At 47.3% G+C, this 23,376-nt stretch overlaps 1 protein-coding gene across 1 annotated transcript in view; it reads right to left on the bottom strand.

Moving 5' to 3' along the window:
- SUSD4 (sushi domain containing 4) overlaps positions 1-23,042 on the bottom strand; it is a 139,439-nt gene extending 116,397 nt beyond the window's left edge. The window contains exons 1-2 of the mRNA XM_057729419.1: positions 22,967-23,042; positions 22,207-22,377 (exon numbers count right to left, since the gene is read on the bottom strand). Of these exons, the coding sequence (XP_057585402.1) occupies positions 22,207-22,342 (136 nt within the window). The 5' untranslated portion in view covers positions 22,343-22,377; positions 22,967-23,042. The remainder of the gene's footprint in view (positions 1-22,206; positions 22,378-22,966) is intronic.
- Between the last annotated feature and the right edge of the window lie 334 nt (positions 23,043-23,376).

Here is a 23,376-nt window from a genome sequence, read left to right as displayed (position 1 = left end):
TCAATAATGAATACACACACACATACATATGTAGCTTTTTTAATAAGAGAAAAGATTAAAACGAGCTATGGTTTTCCTCTCCAAGCCACTGAGTCCAGTGTGATTCCTACAGGAACCACAGTGGGTGTCCTTTTCCACAAGTTTTCCCCGACCCTCCGCCACCTCTCTACCTTTATTTCCACCAACAGAAAGAAAGAGAATATAGCCTAGCTCCAAGCCCCAGATTACTCGTCTTTAGAAAATAAAAACTAAATGAAAGAGCATACACACGTTTAAGAAAATTTCAGATTTCCACTGAACAGCCCAACTCCCAAGAACAGTTCAAATGGGAAATCTGTCTGTGCTTAGCCTTGTGAACTATGTCTACTCAATGAATATATGTGGACACACCGACCACTTAATAAAATGGACAAAGGGGTAGCTGCAAGTTGTAATACTGAACAGCAAAGACCATGCTGACATTACTTCAAAGAGATGGACGTGTTTCATGTGGTATGGGCATACCTGGTGTCTGACACAAGCAAGACTCAGGGTGGGAAAAGTGCTGCTGCCAAAGGTCAGGGGAGCGGAAAGGGGACCCAGCTTCTCGGGTGAGGGTCTCATATGATGAAAAAGTAGATTTTGTGAGAGTTCAAGTACCCACAGGCCTGGTGTCCTTAACACAGGAAGGCTGTGCTGACACCGCACTTTCCTGGGGCTTCCACTCTTGAGAATAAAATTGGCCTGCTTATTTGCAGCTAAGGATGGAGCCAGCCTGCACTTAATACACTGACGGAACTGCTCAAGGATTGTCCATCCCTGCGAAAAACCTCCCTTTGACTGGCCGCCAAGGACAATGTCCGCCCTCCTTATTGGTGTGGGCTGGGTGGTATGTTTCAGTCCCAGTGAGACGCAGACTTCAAGGCCAGATAAACTCCCGATCACACTCCATGGTCCCCAGACCCCGTGGCCCCGCTTAATGGGGATGGACCTTTCCCGGTTTGCGGCCAGGCATGCTCCCCTTCCGCGGAGCTTTAAAACCAAGTGGGGCTGTCCTGTGGTCCATCCAGGAGAAGTCCGTGTGCCATGCACTCGGGGAAGGCAGGCAGCTGGCTCCCTCGAGTCCATCTGGACAGCGTTCCTGAGTTAGAACATTTAGCACTATTTCTTACGTTCAAGGCTCGGAGTCTGGGGGTAAGAAGAAAAACAGGTTCTGCAGAAATTGTCTCTTCCCTTCCATTCCTAACTCATCTCTTCCTCCTCTTTCTCCCTCTTCCCCTACAGCTTCTCTCTCTTACTTGAAGAGGGGAAGGATGATGCCAGTAATTCACTGTTGAGTCCACATATGCACAACTGCTGTCACCCACCGTAAAATACTAACAGTAATACCAGTGAGGCTAGCCTACAGGGAAGGGGCCCACAAAGCAATCACAGAAATGCTGCCCCAAAGCCACAGCTGAGCTCCCAGGACAGGGGCTGCTGCTCCTTCTCATCCACCCCCTCCCCCTCTGCAGAGCTTCACGCTGCTGACCGCCCCCTCCCTAAACTCTCTTGTCCCAGCGTTTGGTAACACTGCCCTACCCTGGTCCCCTGTCGCTCTGAACCTTCCCTTGGTCTCCTGTGGGGAGACTGAGGCACAGAGCGGTTCAAGGACGTGTCCCAGATCACGGGCATATTAAGAGATGGGGCTGCGGGGGCTTCCCTGGTGGCGCAGTGATTAAGAATCCGCCTGCCAATGCAGGGGACACGAGTTCGAGCCCTGGTCAGGGAAGATCCCACATGCCGTGGAGAAACTAAGCCCGTGCGCCACAACTACTGAGCTTGCACTCTTGAGCCCATGAGCCACAACTACTGAGCACCTGTGCCACAACTACTGAAGCCCGCGTGCCTAGAGCCTGTGCTACGCAACAACAGAAGCCACCACAATGGGAAGCCCGCGCACTGCAATGAAGAGTAGCCCCTGCTCTTCTCAACTAGACAAATCTTGTGCAGAGCAACAAAGACCCAATGCAACCAATAAAAAAGAAACTAATTAATTAAAAAAAAGAGAGAGAGATGCGGCTGGGACTCAAATGCAGGCCTCCGGACTGTCCTCTCCACCAGCGCCTCAGGGGAGTCACCCCCAGGTCCCCAGTTCCTCCATCTCCTCTCTAGACCACTGAACGCTGATGATAATTACTTCTTCCCATAAGATGACTCCTAAATCTGCATTTATATCTCCAACTTCTCTCTCCCCATCCTCACTCTCCAGTGCCTGCTGGACAATTCTACCTGCATGTCAAATTTTAAATATCTTAAGACCAAACACATCATCTTTCTAAAATAAGCTTTTCTCCCTGACATCTCCATTACAGTTAATGATTCCACGCTTCTCTCTGACACCCACGTTAGAAACCTCTGGCTGCAATTTCCTCCTTGGTCTTCCCTTCTATTCTCTTGAATGCATCCTTTGAAAGGTCTTCCCAGCTTTCTCTCCCCTCCCAGTCCTGCTGCCAGTGCTTCCTCTGGGCCTTTAGCACCCCTCTCCTGGAACACGTGCCCCTCCAGCCTACCCCGCCCCAACCACAGCCAGACTCATCACCCCAGATCAGGGCTTCTCAGCCTCAGCCCCATGGACACCTTGGGCTGTGTACTTCTTTGGTGGGGGGTGGGGGTAGGGGGCAGGGTGTCCTGTGCGTTGTAGGATGTTCGGCAGCATTCCTGACCTCTACCCTCCAGATGCCATAGCATACACCCTCTGCTCCCCCAAATTCCATCATGACCCCAAAATGTCTCCAGACATTTGCCAAACATCCCCTGGGGGGCAAAATCGCCCCTCTCGAGAACCATGGCCCCTAAAGCATGGCTCAAACACGCTGCTCCTTTCAGAAACTCAGTGGCTCGTCAATGTCCTCCCAATGAGTTCTCAGAAAGGAAACAGTCTTCAAGAGATTAGGGAATTATGTTTCCTATCGATGATTTCCTTTCTGTTGAGGTTTTGGGCTTCACCACCTTTGGGCTGGGGTTCAAGATATATTGGGAAAGAGGCTCTAATGAGGAAAAGCAGAGAGGGCAGCTGACAGATTCATCTCTGGTCTGACAGCTGAGGCTTCACGGCTGAGGGCCCCCCTGCCTGGAGACAGTGCTGCAAGGAACGGTGGCACGCAGGGCTCCAGGGCCAGATGGCTCAGACTGGACCCCCGCCCCACCCCTTCCTAATTCTAGGACCTTGGGCCTGTCCTTTCAACTCTCTCTGCTGTGGTTTGCCTGTCTGAAAATGAGGATGAAAACAGTACCTAATTCATAAGGTTGCCGGAATTAATACGTATAAGCTCTTGAAAAGTGCTTGGCATGAACAAGTAATTGATAAACACTAGCCATTATTATTACCATTATTAATAATATTGCCACTACATTTCTAGCCTTATAGACTGCATGTTTCCAGAACATGCTCTCAATTCAGGCCACAGTAAATCCTTACGGGGCAATGAACACACCTTATGCCTGCCTGCGGCAATGCCTACGTTCATGCTTTTTCTTCTAAAATCCTCTGCTCTCCATGTCCTCCTACAGAAATTGTACACGCCTTTCAAGGCCTACCTCAAATGTCATCTCTGTTACAAATCCTTCCCTCTTCAAACAAGCCAAAAACCATCTTTCCCACTCCTGGACCCCACAATGCTACATTAGGCACTCGATACATACTTTCTTCTGTCACAAGTACCGGCAACAGAATTATTCCAACTAAATACATCTCAACCCCTATCTTAGGAGTCACTCTACAGAACCTGGAATATTGCCTTTCACATAGTAATTCTAACTTGAATGCATAAAGGAAATAATTAATCTAAGATACTGTTTCATAATACTATGATTTCTTGTCTGAGAGGAACATTATCAGGCATATAAATACAGTTGCCCCTTGGTATCCTTGGAGGATTTGTTCCAGGACCCCCAAGGATACCAAAATTCACAGATGATCAAGTCCCTTATATAAAATGGCATAGTATTTGCATATTTTATATATATATAAAAAACATATATATATAATTTATGCACGTCCTCCTGTATACTTTAAATCATCTCTAGATTACTTACAATCCCTAATACAAGGTAAATGGTATGTTAATAGTTTTAAACACAATGTAAATGCTATATAAGTAATTGCCAGTGCACAGCTTTAATTCAAGTTTTGTTTTGGGGAACTTTCTGGAATTATTTTTTTCAAATTATTTCAATCCATGGTTAGTCAAATCTGCAGATGCAGAACCCTCAGATACAGAAGACAGACCGTACTCATACTCCACTGTAGGGAGCTGGATATCCTTGCTAACATATATTTGTAGCAAAAGTTTTCAAACTTTCAGTTCTTAAAGTCGTAAGCATACCATTTCCCCGCTTTTTTTTATCAATAGTATGTTAAGTGCTGAATTAATATTCTTACATAAATCATCAATTGCCTCGTAGTTTTGCTTCTGTGCTGGCTTTGATAGTTTCCCTGTACTAAGATAGAGTCGACCCTCACAGTGCCTGCTCAGGACCCTGAAGGTCTCAGCATGAAGGGAAGGGTTTCCCCTTACACCGCTCCTGAGTCTTTGTGTGAGGGAACCAGGCTCAGAGACAACAACTCACACTACACAGTGTTCACGAAACAATGGGCTGCCGGCCATCAGTGTGTGGCACAAAAGGGCCTGAGAGTTTGGGCCTCTGTTCTCTGGAGAAAACATAACTTTGTGTGCTGCTGGAAACCAAAACAGAGACGTCATCAGAAAGGAACCTGTCACACCAGCCTTGGGCCAGCCCACAGGCCTGGGCAGCTAAGGACCACTGCCCGGGGGCAAGCCTCAGGGGGACTGGACCCCCAGCCCAGCCCAGGGACACTCAAGCACATGGACAGAGGAGGAGACAGAAGGGGACAAGCTGACTCATCTTCCCAGGGAGGTGAAGTGTGAAGAAAAATAGCATATTTAAATTCTACAAAAAAAAAGTGCAAGGCTGATCTGAGTGTCCCCTATAACTCTAAACGTATTGAAGGGAAATTAAAAAGAAGTACTTAGCAGCTCGTAAGCATATGAAATACATTAGCCAAGACACAGTGGGGAGAGAACCTGCAGAAGAAGGGTTTTAAGTGAATTTATGGAGAACAAGGTTCACAGGAGGGAAGGAAATGGCAGAAGCAATCGTGCCTAGCATCCGCTGAGCTTCTGTTTCTGGCCAGAACTGGCTACAAATGCTTTCCCATGTATCATCTCATTTAATCTAAATAACCCCCAAAAGGTGTGTGAAGGATGGTGAAGGATGTCACAGAAAAGCCCCAGCTGAGAAGAGATCTGGCCCTAGTCCCAGCTGTGCTGCGGACGCGCTGTGAAACCCACAACAGCCCCGCACTCTGGGCCTTCATCCCCACACCAGCAATCCAGACAACCCTCAGGGCTCTCCAGTTCTACGGCTACTAATCCAAAGCCCAGCCTGGGTGGACCACACACCTGAACAACAGGGACGTCAGTTATGCTCCTAATATTCATTATGGCGAAAACACAACCAGAAATACTTTCTTTCATGAGCAATTAACCATCCGTGTAGAACAGCCACCAGAAGCAGCAGCAGTAGCACACGATGCTTCAGCAGGTAACAACGTCGCGCTGAATTACAGAGATAAGTGAGACCAACGCACTGGTTTTGCCTGCTAATTGGAAAATTTCTCATTCTGCCCACATTTTCAGAGGGAAAAAATAAGGATGAATATTTCTGGTATATCTTGTCCTATGACTGCACAGGCTTCTGGGTCTCACCTGTCATTCACCTCTGCCTCTTTCTACCCGGCCTGGCCCAGGACCTCGCACATAAGAAAGGCTCCACAAATGCTAGTTGAGTAAATGATCACCCACCTCTTCCCTATCTGCTTATTCTTTTGATATTTATGGAGGAACCACTTCATATCAGAGAGTTCTTCTAAACTGCACAGTGTTTGTTTGCCATGGCCAGGGCGAAGGAAGGGTTAAGTTAAAGGGGCAGCTCTCCGAAGGCTGCCAGTCCAGATGAATTTGTCAGCCTCCCTGTCTGCTGTTCCTCTTTAGACCCTCTTTCCCCAGCACACCTTGATCCTCAGCCCATAGGTGTTTAAGACCAAAACTTCCAGAGAAAGGCACTCACAAGGAGAAAAATAATTTGCTAAGCCCTTGAAAACTGCTTCCTTCTCTGCACTATTTCCATCAGGAGCTTGGCCACAGACTCACTCCACAGCAGTCTGTTCTAAACCTGTGATTTTTTAACCGTTTCAGATCATGAACCCATCTGAGGATCTGTGGAAAGCGACATACCCTCTTCAGAGAAATGCACACACCAGTCTTCACACAGTGCGGGGCCGGGGGTAGGGGCGTTTCCCAGACTTCAGTAAGCTGGTCCCCAGGCTCAGAGGCTCAGCCTCCTAGGCTGTGGGGAGCAGAGAGGGGAGGGGGAGCAAGGCCTCAGCTGACCTGGCACTGCCTTCTCTGTTGGTCTCCAAGACCACACCTCTTTAACAAAAAGGGCTTAGGGTCTCACAACACAGGCCCCTCAAAACAGCATCACAACCAAATCAAGACTCACAAATCATTCAGCTCTTCCATTTGTTTTAAGTTAAAATATCAGAAGAAGAGGGGGAAAAAAAAAGAACAAAGGAAATGTTTTGACTAGGAGAAGAGAAATTGCTCCATAAAAGATACTTTCGAAATGACTTACAAACACAGTCAAAGAAAGCTTCCTGTTACTGTGCATATTAACCCCCTCACTTCTCCGCAGGCTAACTCCACATAATCATCCAATATTTACCCGACCTAAACCAGGGGTGGGCCCACCGGGTGGCCTGGGGAGCCACCTGCAATTGATTTTTTAGTGGCCAGCAACTGTAATGGAATAACGGGAGTGTCTAGCAGTAGGTTGATTCGGCTAGAGCAAATATGATAGCCGTGTAACTTGGGAAACTGCAAATTTGAGCTTCCAGATCATCTCTGGACCCCACTGTCAGACTCTGCATGTCGTTTGTCTGTGTAGAGCAAACCTTAAGAAATGTTTGGTGAGTGACTTCACGAGATGCATGCATAGGTAAGTGAAGGGCTTGTAAACCAGCCCCCTGAACACACACGCACACACACGCACACACACACATACAGGCAGGTTCACATGGCTGCACTTTGGCTCATACTGCTTCTTCTTCCCCTTGTGCACCCAACTGCCACTATTCCTTCAGAACTCAGCTCTGCTATCATCTCCTCCTGCAAGCCTTCCCTGATTTCCCCTGGCTGGGATAAGAGCTCTGGATCCTTACAGTATCTTTTCATCAAGAACATCTGTCTTCCTTTGATATCTGCGAAGGACTGAATTGTGCCCCATCCCAATTCATACCTTGAAGCCCTAAACCCTAACATGACTATACAGTATTTGGACACAGGGCCTATAAGGAGGTTAAATTAAACCTATTAACGTTAAATGAGGTCAGAAGCGTGGGGCCTAATCCAATAGGACCAATGTTCTTATAAGAGGAGACACATGAGCGCTCCCTTTCCTTCCCCTCTCTCCGTCCATGCACACAAACCAAGGAAAGGCCACATGAGGACACAGCTAAAGGCGGCCATCTGCAAGCCTGGAAGAGAGACCTTGCCAGAAACCAACCCTGCTGGCACCTTGATCTCAGACTTCCAGCCTCCAGACCCATGAGAAGACAAATTTCCGTTGTTTAAGCCACCCAGCCTGTGGTATTTTGTTACAGCAGCTCAAGCAGACTGACAGCAGTACCGACGCATGGACACACAATCTCCCTGAGGGCTGAGACTGTATCTTCCTCCTGTTTCTAGTCTTACTACCTAGCGTGGTCCTTGCATATAGTAAGTGCTTAATAAATTCCTGTTGAGTACATATAAGAGTGGATGCAGGTAAGAGGCTGGAAAGACCTTCTCCCTCTCTCACCCACAGTATCTCAGAGCCATGTTTAAACACCCTCAGGTCAGAGTAGGTAAAAAACTCAGACCCTCTAGGTGCTGTCACTCACCGAGGGAGGGGCGAGGCTCAAGGCAAAGCTAGACATCAACCCTCTCAGTGTCCTTCCCACCAATTACTTGCAGCTGTTGCTGCCACCTGCCCAGATGTCAGATGTAAGAGGCAAGAAAGAGTTTAGAAATAATAAAACGCTCAACTTAACATCTTTTATTCATATGGGAGCAGGTCCTGGCTGCAGAGTCCTTTAACCCGCTGTCTGAGCCGTGGGTAAGGGACTAGGACTAGCTACGTCAGCCGTGCTTTAAGAGATCATTGAGGGGAAAGCCTAGTGCCTGCCCTGGAGGAACCTGGAATCTAGCTGTGAGGGCTGAGTTAGGAAATATTCGCTGGGTCCTTGTTACCTTCACTAGTAGGAGACTCATGTTTACTGAGTATCTAGAACCCGCAGAACACGGTCAGGTAAAGAAGATTAATCAACTATGGACCCTAGCTTTCAGGAGCTTTTATAAGAAAAAAAAAAAAAAAACAAATAACAACGAGGAGAATGAGGAGACCAGCAGGCAACACTCACTGAAATCTCACTATGAGCCAGCCTCTGGTCTCCATGCTTTCCGTACATGAACCTATCTACTCCTCACAACAGTTCTATGATGTGGGTTTTATTATCCCCATTTCACAGATGAGGAGACTGAGGCAGAAACAGATTAAGTAGTTTGCCTCACAGGTGAAGCAACCAAGGACTGGAGCTGGCATTCAATCCCAGGGATCTACCTCCAGACCTCTTGTCCTTAGTGACTAAAGTGCCACACAGGTGACAGAGACCTTCTTTCCCCTCCTCCTTGGAATGACAGGGCTGGACGGGGTGCAGTGTTTTCACAGGTTGATGACAGGCTAAGAGGAGGCACAGCCAAGTAAAGCCGCTGCACACCCAGGTGGAAGCAGGTGGGGACCCTGGGGCGGCTTGCTCAGCCAGGTCCCCTCAGTGCCCGCTCCGTCCAGGTAAACCCTGTAGGGGAGCCAAGCAGCTCCATGCAAACCCCCTGGAGCAACCATCTCCATGGTCCTCCTCAGCTCAACAGTCTACGATTCCAGTGCTGTGAGACTTCTGACAACAGAGAGGACTTGCAGAGCAAAGGATGCCAGAGATCCTTCCACAAAGGATGTGGAAGGGAGTTGTAAGCTGTCTCCTACCTCCGTGAAGGTAGAAGGAGGATGGCGGGTGATGTTCCAGGCCCGGGTAAAGGCCAGCTGGAGGGCGACGAACCCAAACCCTAGCCCTAACCCTAACTTAGGACAGAGCAGATGAACGGGTTCAGCAGATCCAATTGGAATTTTGTCCCACCCTTGTTTTCCCAGGTCAATGGGCCATCTTTAGTGCATCATCTTTCTTCTGGAACTCTTAACGAATGTGGCCATCTGGCTCTTCAGCCTGATGAGAGCAACTTTACGTGAGTACCTTCATCCAGTAATGTTACTGAAAAAATAGAGTTTACATGGAAATGGTAGGCCCGAGGAGAAACGGGCTTGCTGCAGCCTCTTTCGTTTCCGTGGAAGTTAGCTGATGCTACATCACTGAGAACATGACCCAGTTTAGCAACAACATCAACACAGCAGGGACTAGAGAAAATGCCAAGTATTAGAAGACCAAGGCGCGTGGGAGGTGAGATGCACACAAACCATGCCGCAAAGTGGAGGTAGAGACCAGTCCCGGGCTCTGCTTTTGATTAAAGCCTCTGGTAGCCACACTGCATGGAGGAAACCGAGAGAGAACAATTTTAACAGCAGCAACAACAGACTCTCAGGAATCCACCCTCCAGTGTGGCTGCGGTTCTCTGCCCAGGGCACAAAGGCAGTCCTTACAGAGACAGGGCAGGTTCCCTACCAGTTTTAGACCCTCTGTGTTTGGGGAGCCCCCAAAGAACTGAGCCTTCCTTCACTGGAGGTGACAAAGGGCAAAAGCTCTGGGCTCATTACCATGTAAATGAAAACTACAAGGCAGATTTTCAGCAAAGCCGCTCTCAGGGGATAAATGCCCTGCTACCTCATAAAACCACGCAGGACCCTCTTCTATTAATTCAAAGCCCGCTGATCAAGCTGTCCTTTAAAGAACTCCTTTCCCAAATCAGGTCCCGGCATTTCAGGGCTGAGGACCTAGCTGGGGACCCGAGAAGAAGCTGCAGAGAGGCGCCCTTGGTAGAAACAGGCTTTTCCCCCCCGAAGGGCTCTGAGGATGGATTGCAAACGGGATTTCCAGGCATTCCTGTTAAGGACTAAGAATCCCAAGATCTCTAGCCCACAGACACCCAAAAGCAGCATCCCATCCACAAAGCTATAAAGAGATTCTCAAGAATTAGAGACAGTGCGCAGCTGGAGGTGAGAGAAGGCATTCCATGTGGATAAAACACTTAGTAAGTCTCTGGATCCAGATTCAGCTCTGAGTTCATCCTACTGTCCTACCTGAGCCCGCAGATGCTGGCCCAGTGCACCCGGATGCCTCCAGCAGCAGAAATACCATGCAGGTGAAGCAGGGAGGCGGAGAGGGGCACACGGAGCCCCCGCCTCCCTCCTGGACCTCTGAAGCATCTTTAATGAATGCCTGCCTCACATTTTGAATTGCTTTTTCCTGGGGCATCTGTGAGCACACGAAAGGGGCTGACTGGGTTTGGGCCAACAGCTATTGAGAAGTTCCTCTCCACGGCAAAAGGACCTTCTCCATCTCCAGACGCAACCATTCACTGAACGCGCCAGCAGCGGGGCCCGAGCACAGATTGGCACGTTCCATTTTGCAGCAAAAAAGCTCCTCCAGCTGCCTTGACATCGTGTCTGCACAAAATGAGCTTTCAGGGGGTCAGGACCTGCACGTGGGAGGCGTTTCCGTGCCATGCAGAGCATCTTCCTTTCGGATTTAGGAAAGCAAAAGGCAAAAATGGCCCTAGGTACAGCGGATCAGTCTCCTTCCAGACCGGCAATCCTAACTCTGTCTCATATTTATAAAACCCCTTGTCTTCTGACTCTGCCTCCTCTGTACCTGCACATCCAGCCCCCTGCGAAGTGTAGAGGAACGAGCCTTGTTGCCCCTGATTTACAGATGAAGAAACCAAAGCATGGAGAGGTTAAGTGACTTGCTTCAGAGGTGACAGAGCTGGTCACAGGGGGTGGGGGTGACAGAGGGATCTCTCTCTGACAATCGCACCTTTGAAGATTAACTGACAGCCCGAGAAGACTGAATCTTTGAAGGACCGGAGGATAGGGCTGCCAAAGAATCTGTGTAGGAAGGATGTGCGTCTGAAGCACGGAGCTCATAAAAAATCCCAGCCCCCCAGGAGTTTGGAGGAAGGGGCAGCTGCGGGGAGGAGGTCACCCTCCCCGCTCTCAACGCACACCATCCCTTCTGCTCAACATTCCCAGGAGGGGAAACACCCAAAGCTGCCCTGGGCCACCTAGTGACCCTGTCCAGCTCTAGTTCTGGGGTTAGCTCCGTCCTCCCTGTGAAGGCTGGAAAAGAGTGTGACCCTTCTGCAGTCAAGCCTCAAACATCTCTATGCAGATCCTCCATCCTCCCAAACAGAGCCTTCCTCCCTCCTGCCCTGCTCTCCTTTCTGTCTAGTGGGCTCGGGCATCCAGAATTCAAAGTACTTAAACATCATCCTAATGACAACATAAGATTAAACCTCCTGCCCCCAAACAGTCATCAATAGTCAGAATTAAGTTCTGTTGTTGTTGTCACTGTTTTATTCTTATTATTACCAACACTGATTAATAGCACAACTCCTCACCCTCCTTACTGGCTTCTCCTCTTGACATTTAAATGTGGATGTTACTTGGGCTTCCTCCTCAAACCGTCTTCTACACTCGCCTCTGGAAAAGTCATGCCCCTCCTGCAGCTCCTGCCACCGTCTCCGTGTAGCTGGTGCACAAATCTTTTTTTTTTTTTTTTTTTTTGGCCACGCCACACAGCATATGGGATCTTAGTTCCCCGACCAGGGATCAAACCCATGCACCCTGCAATGGGAGCTTGGAGTCCTAACCACTGGACTGCCAGGGAATTCTGATGCATAAATCTGCATCTCCAGCTCTAATCCCTCTCCTGAGCACCTACCTGAGTTTTCAACTGCCTGATGGACAGATGGTGCTCAAATGGGTATCCTGCAGGCAATGCAAGCCTCCTGGTCCAACCTGAACTCATTAGTTTCCCTGCAAATGACTGCTGCTGGGGCTCTGCTAACGGCTCTTCCTCCATCCCCACATCCTGCCAGCTGTCCGGCCCCAGTTCCTCCTCCTCCTTCACCTATGTTACATGCGTTTATTTCTCTGTAGTTAAAGCCCTCACCGTGTCCCTCCTGGGCCAATGCAAGTTTCTTCTAACTGGCCCCACTGGAATACAAGTTCCCTGAGGACAGAGCTGTTCTGCTCCCCACTGGATCCTCCACCAAGTCACGGTGAACCCTTCATAAACAAAGGTCTATCTCTCCTAAAGCAAAGATCCAATCATGTTATGTCCGTGAAGACATATTCTGAGGGTCCAACCTGCCTGTCCAGCCTCCTCTCTTGTCTCTTCTCAATCTATTTACCCATAAGGCTGCCCTGGGCTCGTCCTTGTCTTTGGTACATATTCTTTCTCACTCTCAGTATCTGTATCCTCTCTCCTGCCAAAAAAAAAAAAGAAAAAGCACTTCTCAACCAACACCTTCTCTGCCTGGAAAATTATTTTATTGTTCAACAGTTAGTTCAAGTGTCCTCTTCTTTGGTAAGCCTCCCCCTGCTCCTCCTCCTTCCCCAGAGTCTGTGAGATAAATCTCCCCTGTAGGACCTGCCACAGGAATCAAGACAGTGAGCTCTATACTGGGGCCAAGGACCGGTGGCCGCCTAGTGAATGCAGTACCACACACCTGTCTCAGCCTGTGCCACTGGGTGTTATTAGGCATCTGTTACACTATGTTCCTTCAAATCAAAGGAAGCTCTTGCTAGGCTCACCCCGGCATAGTGAACGCGGCAAACATTCATTACTCATCATCAGTTTGTTGGCGACGATGTTGATACTCAGATAGTTATGATACCTCCCCCAGTCATGCATTTGATTCTCACAACAATCATGGGAGGCAGATGGTCCAAGTATTTCACAAATAATGAAACTGAGGCAGCAAAGAGGTTACCATCACTTAGCCAGCTGATGACAAAAGCAAGGAAAACTGACTCTGTGTACTTTCTGCTGGAAAATTGATTCTATGTACTTTCTGCCTATACCTCTCCAGCTCTTTGCCTCCAGAAATGAAGACATATCCACCACGTCATTATCACCAGCAAAAGAGCACCTCCCATCTATAAAACAATGGTGTAAACAGTTGGGTGTGATGAAAAAACCTGGTCCACCAGTTACAAGCCAATAGGAAAAATCTGGGCATAGAAAAATCTAAACATAGAGGTGGCCCCAATGAGCCATCGAGTACATGCTGTCACACTACCACTTAAAGCTGCAGATGCAACTCGCAAAAGAAACTGTGAAAATGCATCCTTGGGTTAGATTCTGACATTGAGACTCGGAGTTAGTTAACAGAAGCAGTCTAATAGAACAATGGAGAGCCTCTTCCAGGATTAACTCTCTAAACCTATCAAGTTTCTACAAAACAAGCAGATCCTGTTATTTCTGCCTCGAGAGAATCAGAATCTTCTGACTTTAAGTGTTTAGGGAAGTCCAAAGGTTTCTTCTACAGACTGAGACTCTGAATTTGGAAACCAGCTAGATCAGCCACAATGTTGTACAACATTCAGATTATAAAGAATCCACTGTAAGAATGGATTTTCTTTCTTTCTTAAAAGAACCTCTCTCTTGCTGGTTTGTCCAATTCAATCACATATATCTTTTATAAATGCAATCAAACCAAAGAAATAAGGTCTTTTTGTATTTTGTTACTCAGAGAAAAAAGGCGTATTGAACACCAGTGACCCTCCTTGTTTGGTTCTGCTCCCTCACTGATAATTCCAGGACATGAAAGTCACCAATTTCAAACAGAAACAAGAGATAACCAGGTTGAACCGTCATTTCCAAAAAACCTTACTTATCCTCTCTTTTGAAAAGGTCAGTTTATTGGGATAATGATAAAATGATTATTGACCACATTTACTGGGCTCTGCGATTCCTCTCACCTCTAAGAATAAAAATCCCTTCCTCGAGACCGGGCATGTGCAGGCTGCTTGTGGCTTTACTCCGCAGTGAATTAATAGAGACTCACCCACCATGGTGCTCCCAAGTTTACTGTCATTGCCAAATAATGTCCAGAATTATTTTGTTTTACTTCTCTGATGTTCCCAATTTACCTTGTTTCAGATGAATAAAGCAATTCCAATACTCTCAATTAAGAAGGTATTTTACAATGCACTTTCAATTCCAGTTTGTGAGCAAGTCACTTAATTATTTCTATTTGTTTTTCTTCTTGAGTGGATAATTTTCTTCTGTCTTAGAGCAGGAGAGCATTCTTTTTCTTAAAGAAGAAGAAACACTGGGCCAAATTCTTCCCTAAAACTTAGTATCTTCAGCTCACACCATCAAACACTGCTTCCTGGACAGTGGAGTAAGCAGCTCTCAGATCTCATCAACTATGGAACCTTATTCTTACTGCAAAGTTAACCTTTTTGAAGGACCTTTTTGTCATGTTCATGATCCTCAGCTATAATTTTTCTTTTTATCTTCTGATACATACTAACTAGATTATCATCTACATCATATAAATGAAAAGACAGGTTTAAAGGCTGGCCCTGAATGACAAAGAGGAAAGTCTTGACCAACAGATCTGGCTACTGACCCGACTTTGTCTATTTGTAGGACCTCAGGAGATCAACCTCCCAGAGCATGTTTTCTTCAAATTTAAAAAAAAAAAGGAGAGAAAAAAATCAAAATCTCTTCATCTCCCTGGGTTGTTCAGAAAATTAAAGGTGACGATACATGTAAAAACAGCTTGCAAACCATGACACTCTAAGCACATATTAGCTAAAGTTATCAGTGCTTGACCACATGGCAAGGACCCATCCAAGGAAGGCGATCTCACTGGGAACAATAAACAGGAGGGAATGGGGATGGTCTGACAGTCGCTAACAGAAGGCCCCAGAGACCAGCCATTTGTTTTTTTAACACCCTTGCTCCTCAGGGCAGGTGAGTCTCAGAGCATATATCATTCATTCTGACCCCTTCCTCAGATAGTCGCAAAGAGACAGAAATTGAGATAAAACACATCCTGATAGGTTCATGAGTTCCTAGCCCCTTCCCTTTCTCCTCTCAGAGCTCAAGATTGAGGCACTGTGGCCCTCACTTTGTCTTAAGTGAAGAGATTCTGTTCTTGTTCTTGATTTGTTTGTATATTTTCTGCTTTTGAGTCACAACCCAAGAGTGCTCCTGGAAATGTGAATCAAAACCACAGTGAGGTATCATCTTGCACCTGTCAGAATGGCTATCGTCAAAAAGACAACAAATATTAACAGTACAGCACAGAGAACTCTTCTCAATACTCTGTAATGACCTATATGGGAAAAGAATCTAAAAAAAGAGTGGATATGTGTATATATATATATACCTGATACACTTTGCTGTACAGCAGAAACTAACACATTTTAAATCAACTATAAAAATTTTTTTTAAAAGACAATAAATAATAAGCGTTGGCGAAGATGTAGAGAAAAGGGAACCCTTTGCACACTGTTGGTGGGAATGTAAACTGGTGTAGCCACTATGGGAAACAGCATAGAGGTTCCTCAAAAAATTAAAAATAGAACTACCATATGATCCAGCTATTCCACTCTTGGGCATATACCCAAAGAAAATGAAAACAATAATTTGAAAAGAAATATGCACCCCCATGTTCACTACAGCATTATTTACAATAGCCAAGATACAGAAGCAACCTTAATGTCCATCAACAGATGAATGGATAAAGAAGATATGGTATATATATATACACAATGAAATATTACTCAGCCATAAAAAAGAATGAAATTTTGCCATTTGGAACAACATGGATAAACCTAGAGGATATTGTGCTTAGTGAAGTAAGTCAGACAGAGAGAGACAAATACTGCATGTTTTCATTTATATGTAGAATTTAAAAAATAAAACAAATGAGTATAACTAAACAGAAACAGACACAGATACAGAGAACAAACAAGTGGTTGCCGGTGGGGGGAGGGGCACAACAGGAGAAGGGGGTTAAGAGGTACAAACTACTATGTATAAAATAAGATGCAAGGATGTAATGTACAGCACAGGGAATATAGCCAATGTTTTATAACCTTACATGAAGTATAACCTAAAAACATATCAAATCACTATGTTATACACCTGAAACTAACATAACATTGTAAATCAACTATACTTTAATTGAAAAAAAAACAGTTCTCTTATTCCAAAGTGGGGTGGGCCAAAGTTCCAAAATATTTGATACTGTGGCTTAAAAAGAAATATTTGGGTTGAAATATAAAAAGCAAAAAATGCATTTAGAGATTAGCATTTCCATGCCTACAGAGAAAGTTTACAATTAAAAAGATAATCTGGGTCACCAGGCCTCACTTACTAACGGGGTGACCCTGAGTAATAATAGTTCCTACTTCAAAGAGCTGCCGTGAGGATTAAATGAGTTAATACATGTTAATGTGGAGAACAGCACTGGCACAGAGCAAGCACTCTCTAAAAGTTTGCCATTAGTTTTGTCATTACAATTGACAAATCTTTACCAATCACTCAGATGTTGGCCAATGTAAAACCTGTCCCATCTTTTTCCAATCTTCCATGGTTAGCAACAGTTGGACAGTTTGCTCTTGTGAAAATGAACCAATAAATCAACAGAATGCTGTATCTCATATATGAGAATATACATCTGATGCACCCGTCCTAAGTGTTGTGGTTGGTTTCGGTGAAATGTGACTGTTAATAAAGAAATTAGAAAATCTGTTTTTCTGCCCCTTTCGTTCCCTCAATTCAGAGGTAATGATCCCTATGACCCCTTTAGACATACTGTTATTGTGTGTTGTTATTGCAATTATCAAACACCAAATGAGCTTGCAAAATGAGACAAGAATAAAAGAAGAAGTCTGGAAAAAATCACCTTCCTCATTATTATCAATAAATAACACTAAATTTTCAATTGAATTAACAATGTATGCCAAAAAAATAGTTTGATGCAAACTTTTGCATTTAAACTTTCAAGAAGAAACCAGCCCTTACTTGTCTGTTTCCTAAGAATCGAGGACTACATTCCCTTATCTTCATACCCCCAGGGCAGGCAACAGACACTCGCAAAAGATGGATGGGTAGATAGAAAAAACAGAGCTGGCTTTACCCAAAGTTCAGAACCCATCAAATTCCTACAATCACAGAATTAAAGAATGTTCGTGGTATAAAAGGAATTGAGCCCAGGAGAAGTTACACAACTTGCCCAAAGCCACATAGCTATTTAACAGCAGAGACTGAACTTGATCTGTCACTCTGATAAAGAACACAGAGGCTTCTCAAGCTGTACCAGAGCTTCCCAGCTAAGGGCAAGTCTCTGTGGCCTTTTGGAAGCTTTTGAAATATGCCTCTGACAGGAGGAATCACGTGGGTGCTTTTCTTCACGTATCTAATCAATATTTACTGGAGAGTGGTCTTCACCTACACTCTTCGTTACTCTCAGGAATTAAAGAACCACTGATTCTCTCTCCAACTTGCCATTTCAGGCCTCTGAGATGAGAGATTTGCCGCTCGCAGTATGAAATCCTTCTCCTGTCTCCCAAAGCTTTCAGATTTCACCTCGGGGATAAATCAAAAGCGTCTCCAGGCTGCTTATACTGGAGTGGCTTTTGTTGAAGAAACATGCTTTATAGTTTCAGGTGTTGGGACTTTTGTTTACAGACTGAATTAAGTACAGGTTGAAACTGTGGCTTTTAGACATAACATTGCAGGAAAACCTTAGGCTCTACCATGTAAGAAATCTTTCTCAAACTTCAAGAGACTGGCGCCTCCAAATCAGTGAGCCGGGCATATAGCATTTGTTCCTGCCTGCTGGCACACAGCTCAACGTTACAGCCACATGGCCCAAACAAGACCTCTAGGAGCTTAAGCCAACGGTACTAGTGCCACACTCTGATGTGCAGACAGGGCAGCCCGACAGGGAGTGCCCTGGGTCAGAGACTCGGAAGCAGAGAAAGGACACGGAGCACAGCACAGATGATGTTACACTCCTGCTCTAAACCCTTCAGTGGTTCTAAACCTTGTGTGATGCTCAGAATCCTCACTGGGGTTTCCAAGGACACTTACAATAGGGTTCCAATCTATCTGTCCTCCTTACCTACTGGTTCCCTGCAGGTATACCATGTTCTAGACAATCTAGCCTGTTCTCTCTCCCTGAAAGGTCCAATCACATCACCACCTCTACACCTCTGTACAAGGTGTCTCTCTGGTGAGATGTTCCAACCACTCCCTCCCTCCCTCAGATTCTATCCTAAGTGCCACCTCTTCTCTAGAACCTTTCCTGAGTTTCCCTCCAACCTCCTAGACCTCCTCCAAATGGTAGTGGCCTCAACTGCCATGACACTCTTGTAGCACTTCTGTAACTGCCCGTGGCAATTATTTTCTAAATGGTGTGGCAGTAATTTGGGAATGGTTTTCTTTGCTGTCAGTCACCATTAGCTGAGCATCTTCCATGCACCTCATGCTGTGCTAGGTGCCTGGGACATGAAAATAAATAAAGTCAAGGTTCTTGCCTTCGATGGGCTTATGGTCTAGTGGATGAGACAACATGTGACGAAAGGTTATACATATGACAAAGGGTTATACCCAGTGCAGCGGGGAAATGAAATGTGAAAGAGATCGTGGCATTTTAAGTTGGGTCTTAAAGAGAAATGTGTTCACTGGGCAAAAAAACAGAGAGGAAGGAAGGGTTCTTCTAGGTAAAAACAACATTAAACAACCTGCTTGGCACAGGTTTCACTGAATGAATAAAACAACGGCCAGCAAGGTTACATGTTGGTTAGCTCCCCTACTCACTACTGGCTACATTTACTGAGTGCGTTCACGACTCCATCCCTCACAGCAACCCCGGAAGTCAGGCAGCAGCATCCTCATTTTATGGATAAGGAAACTGAGGCTTCCAAGGCCCAAAGCCCCAAAGTTATCACGTGGTAGAGCTTGGCCGGTGTTCCTGATAATAAAAGGATGTACTAATGAGTTCACCTTCAAGGATCTAAATGTAAAGCAAACTCTTAGGCTCTTCCTCTAAGCCTGGGTGGACCACTCCAGACAGACCTCCAATACCCCAAAAGCATCTCTGGGAACACATACTGAGAGGGAGGAAAAGAGAAGCAGCCGAAGCCGTGCTCCACGCAGATTCTGGTAACAGCGAGGTCCTATGTCTCCCTAGAAACCTGATGTTACTCCTCTCACGGTATATGGTCTTAGTGGCCCCAAATGTGGGCCCTTTTTCCTAATATACAAATGACAACCTGGAAAGAGCCATCCAAAAGTCACCTCTGGCCAACTCAGGCTCATTAAAGCTCTCCTAGGGCTCCACGAATTGAAATGAATCTCTGGCTTACTAGGACAAAGCATTTCGTTTTTGGTGGAGTTCTTTCCACCCCTTTTCTTCATCTGATCATTTTCTCAATTTTTCCCTTTCTAGTTCAGGCTTTTTCTGTAACTCTTGTATTGGGCACATGCTTTTTTTTTTTTTTTTTTCTCCTAGCTGAGACTATTATATCTCGCTATTGTCATGCTCCTTTTCCATTGAAAGCAATCAAAAATGAAAATCCACATTACAGAACAGTGTCTATTAAACAGGCACTTTTTTTATGGTTAAAAAAAAAGACAGCACTCTCTGAGGGCTATGTTTCAGCTCTGTGCATCACCTAAAGATTAGACACCCGGGTGAGACTTCTGCCCCTTCGCAGGCCATTTTTATTTGGGTATTTGAGAGAGATGGCAGAAAGTCTGAAGTGAGAACCAACTTGTTTTAATTCTTAGTCTTTAATACTTAGTCTAAAGCATCGCTAATCAAAGTGTGGTCCTGGGACCAGTAGCAACCACATCACTGGGAGCTTGTTGGGAATGGAGACTCTCAGGCCCACCCCAGACCAGCTGAACCAGAATCTGCCTTTTCACAAGATCCCAGGTGATTTGTAAGCACATTAAAATTTTAGAAGCACTGGTCTAGAATTAAGGTGAAATTTGCTTTAACAAAACCATCCTGTAGCCTCCACGTGGATTTCTTTCCTAAGAAACAAATCTCTGTATAGTGAACTCCATAGAACATCCCCTGCCACTCTTTTCCACCCAGATTGTTTATTCATGGAAGATTTTGAAATAATAAATCATCTTCCAGAAATCACACTCTCAGGGAGTTCCAGATGACACAAAGCTGATGGCCAGCCTTTCTGCAGCATGTGAGAACTAAGAAGGGAGAGGTGACAGGCGACCCTCCTCCCATCTTCAAGGTCCTGGATCTTTTTGTTGATATCTTCGCCTCTCGGAAGAGAGGAGTAAAAGACGTGTCGTACAGCTGCACAGGTGACTAATGTGAGACTGAAGGGGCTGTGCTGTGTACTGAGCTCTGAGATCCTTGAGGAAGGGATGCTCTGTAAACACAAATGGCAGAACCAAGCACCAGCCTTCAAGTCCAGGCTGTGCTTAGACATCACACTTCCAATAACAACAGTCAAGACACACACAGATGAACCCTGATTAACCTGTCATCTACACTGGAGAAAGGGACAGAGAGGATGGAGAATCACGTGCACCTGGTCTGAGGAAATGACAGCTAGAACTAGAGGCAAGAAAAGAAAAGAGGGGAGGTGATGACCCAGCCCCGCTGAAGGCTCTGTGCACCTGGTCCCACTCACCCTCCATGCGGAGCTAAAACCCATGGGTGGCCAGGGGCTGTGACCAGAGCCCTGGCAGGCCACACAGGGGCTGGCCTGGCATCCCAGTTGACCACGTCCTCTATGAAGAGGACACCTGCCACTGAGACACTTCTATAAAAAGAGAGCACCAAAAAAGTTACCCCTTGTTGAAAATCCAAAAACCAAACCAAAACCGGGTCCCCCATCCAGAGCGAGCATTTTCTCACTAATTCGGATAGACACGCTCATCACAGAAAGCTCCTTGTCACACTCCAGGCATCTCTCAGACCTCTAAGTGCAGTGCCCGAGTTATTGATTACTCTGCGTGAAGCCCCAACTTGGTACTCCCCTCCCCCACTTCTGCTAATTTTTCACTCATTATCTCCATCTTCACTTTTGAATTCTCTAAAACAGCAATACAACGCTAACATGGTTTACTTATATCAATCAATACCTGCTTTTCCACCAATGAAAATTTAAGTATACATGAACAGTTTTTCAGTTCCAGAAACATGATTCTGTCCTTTTAACATGCCCACATCAGCAAGCTCTCATAGAAACTCTGGAATGGACTGCAAAGAGCAGTGGAGGCAGAAAGGCTCCACGTAGGCTCTGAAATTCAGACGGGAATGCCATCCGCCTTCCTCTACCACAACCAAAAGATAGCCCTCTCCCCCAGAATATGTTAGAGATTAGCCACCGGTCGGGACTGAGGCGCTGAATTTGATTTCAACTAACTTCCACTTTATAGAAAAGCACTCGACTCTACCCGCCCCCTGTAAATCAGCGCTAGATAAGCCAAGCAATCCTCCAGAAACACATCTGAAGGAAAACCTCTGCATCCCCTCCCCACCCCCAACATGCACGGGCATGCCTGAACACAGCACCTCCCAAGGCAAGAGAAAGTTAACTTTCAAATAAACCTGTCCTGCAGCCAGTCCGGCCACATTTCCAGACGCTTCACATTCACAAAGGTGATTCTTGCAACTCTGGCCTACATCCAGAAGCTGAAACCTGACCTCTGCCTGCTGAGGGCAGAGACCAGGGTCAAAGGTCCACAAACACACGTTTGCCACAAATACAGCACTTTCTCTCTCTCTCTTTCTCAATCTCAGAAGAGATTTGGCCAAAGTGAGAATCATGGGCCAGGCTTATTGTCTCTCCTTCAGAGAAGCCAGGCTGGGCGGCTGGTGGGAAGCTCCAGGCAGAATGTGGGTGTGTGAATCTGTGCAGGCTCCACAGAGGAATTTTCTGGGAACTCCAGGGGGTTTGAAGAAGGGTGGTCTCAGGCTGGGACACAGACACTCCTCCATTCTCAGACACCCCAGAAGTCTGGGTGTAAGGGGGGAGGGGGTCGTGGTAGGGCTGTCCTGCCAGCCAGTGTCCCAGGCCCTCACCGTCACAGCGGGGGTCACTCACCGCCCGTGAGCTGTGCAGGGCCGAAGCACAGCGCCAGTTGAAACCACAGGATCACGGCCAAGAGTCTCTGGGGGGACTGAAGCTGCTGCTGCTCTAGAAATCCATCTCCATTGCTCGGGTTCATTCCATGATACATCTTTCATCCACAGAGGGCATCCGGCTTGCAAGAGTCTGCAACCAGACACAATACCCCAGGCTGCCGGGGCTCCGGGCGCCACGCTCCCCTTCCTCCGCCCTGGGACCGGGAGCCTCGGCTTCCCTGGCTCCATCCCCGCTCCTCCCCCGCGCGGCCCCCGCCCCCTTTCCCACGGCGAGATCCCCCCCCCTGCTTCCCCCCCAGAGCGGGGTACACTGAGTAACAGCCGCCGCGGGATGCTGCGCGTGCGGGAGGGATGGAGGAGGGGAGGGAGGGCAGGGGTTAGCGCACACTGGCTCTGCGCCGGTCCCCGGGATTTCAGCGGCTGTGTCCACGACAGGAAAGTCCAAAGCCTTCCGGCCTCTCGGGGCTGAAAAAACACTTTTCCCTGGGCCTATGCATTTCACTCTTAGGAATCTCACGATGTGGCACCGGATCCCCCCAGCTACTTCTCTGGTTTTCCCCAGGATCGGGATGGGTCCTATTGCCCAGTCCCCAGTGAGATTTCTCTGCGCTGTCAAAAAATTCCTCCCTCGGGAAGGAGAACCAGGCACCAACTCTCCCTCCTCGGCCTGCGCGCGCCTCCCCGGGATGGAAAGCCCCTTCCGGGGCTCTCGTTCTTACCTGTGGGTCTCATACATGCAGCTGCCTTCCCTCCTCCGCCTCCTCCCCCCGCCAGTCTAACCCGCATCTGTGCGCGACCTCTGCTGCCGCCGCTGCGCGAGCGAGCGAAACGGAAGCCTCGGCGGCGGCGGCGGCGGCGGCGGCGCCCGGCTCCAGCTCCCCCCGCCCGCGCTTTCCCTCCCCAGGCTCCCGGAGCGGACGGGTGCGGGGGTGGGGGCGGGGGGTGGGGGGTGCGGAGGACGGCAGCCCGGCCGCGCGCCCCCGAAGAGGCGCCCGCGCGCCCGCTACCTGAGCTCTCGAGAGCGCGGCGGCGGCGGCGGCGCGGAAAGAGGGAGGTGGCGGGGGCGGGGCGGAGGCGCGCAGCCCGGGCACGCAAGCGGGCACGCGCCTCCGCAGACCCGGCCGGCGCC

The sequence above is a fragment of the Hippopotamus amphibius genome, chromosome 3 (assembly GCF_030028045.1).
Source record: "Hippopotamus amphibius kiboko isolate mHipAmp2 chromosome 3, mHipAmp2.hap2, whole genome shotgun sequence".
Lineage (NCBI taxonomy): Eukaryota > Metazoa > Chordata > Mammalia > Artiodactyla > Hippopotamidae > Hippopotamus > Hippopotamus amphibius.
The sequence above is the reverse complement of the archived record's forward strand: the minus strand, read 5'-3'. Positions and strand labels throughout refer to the sequence as shown.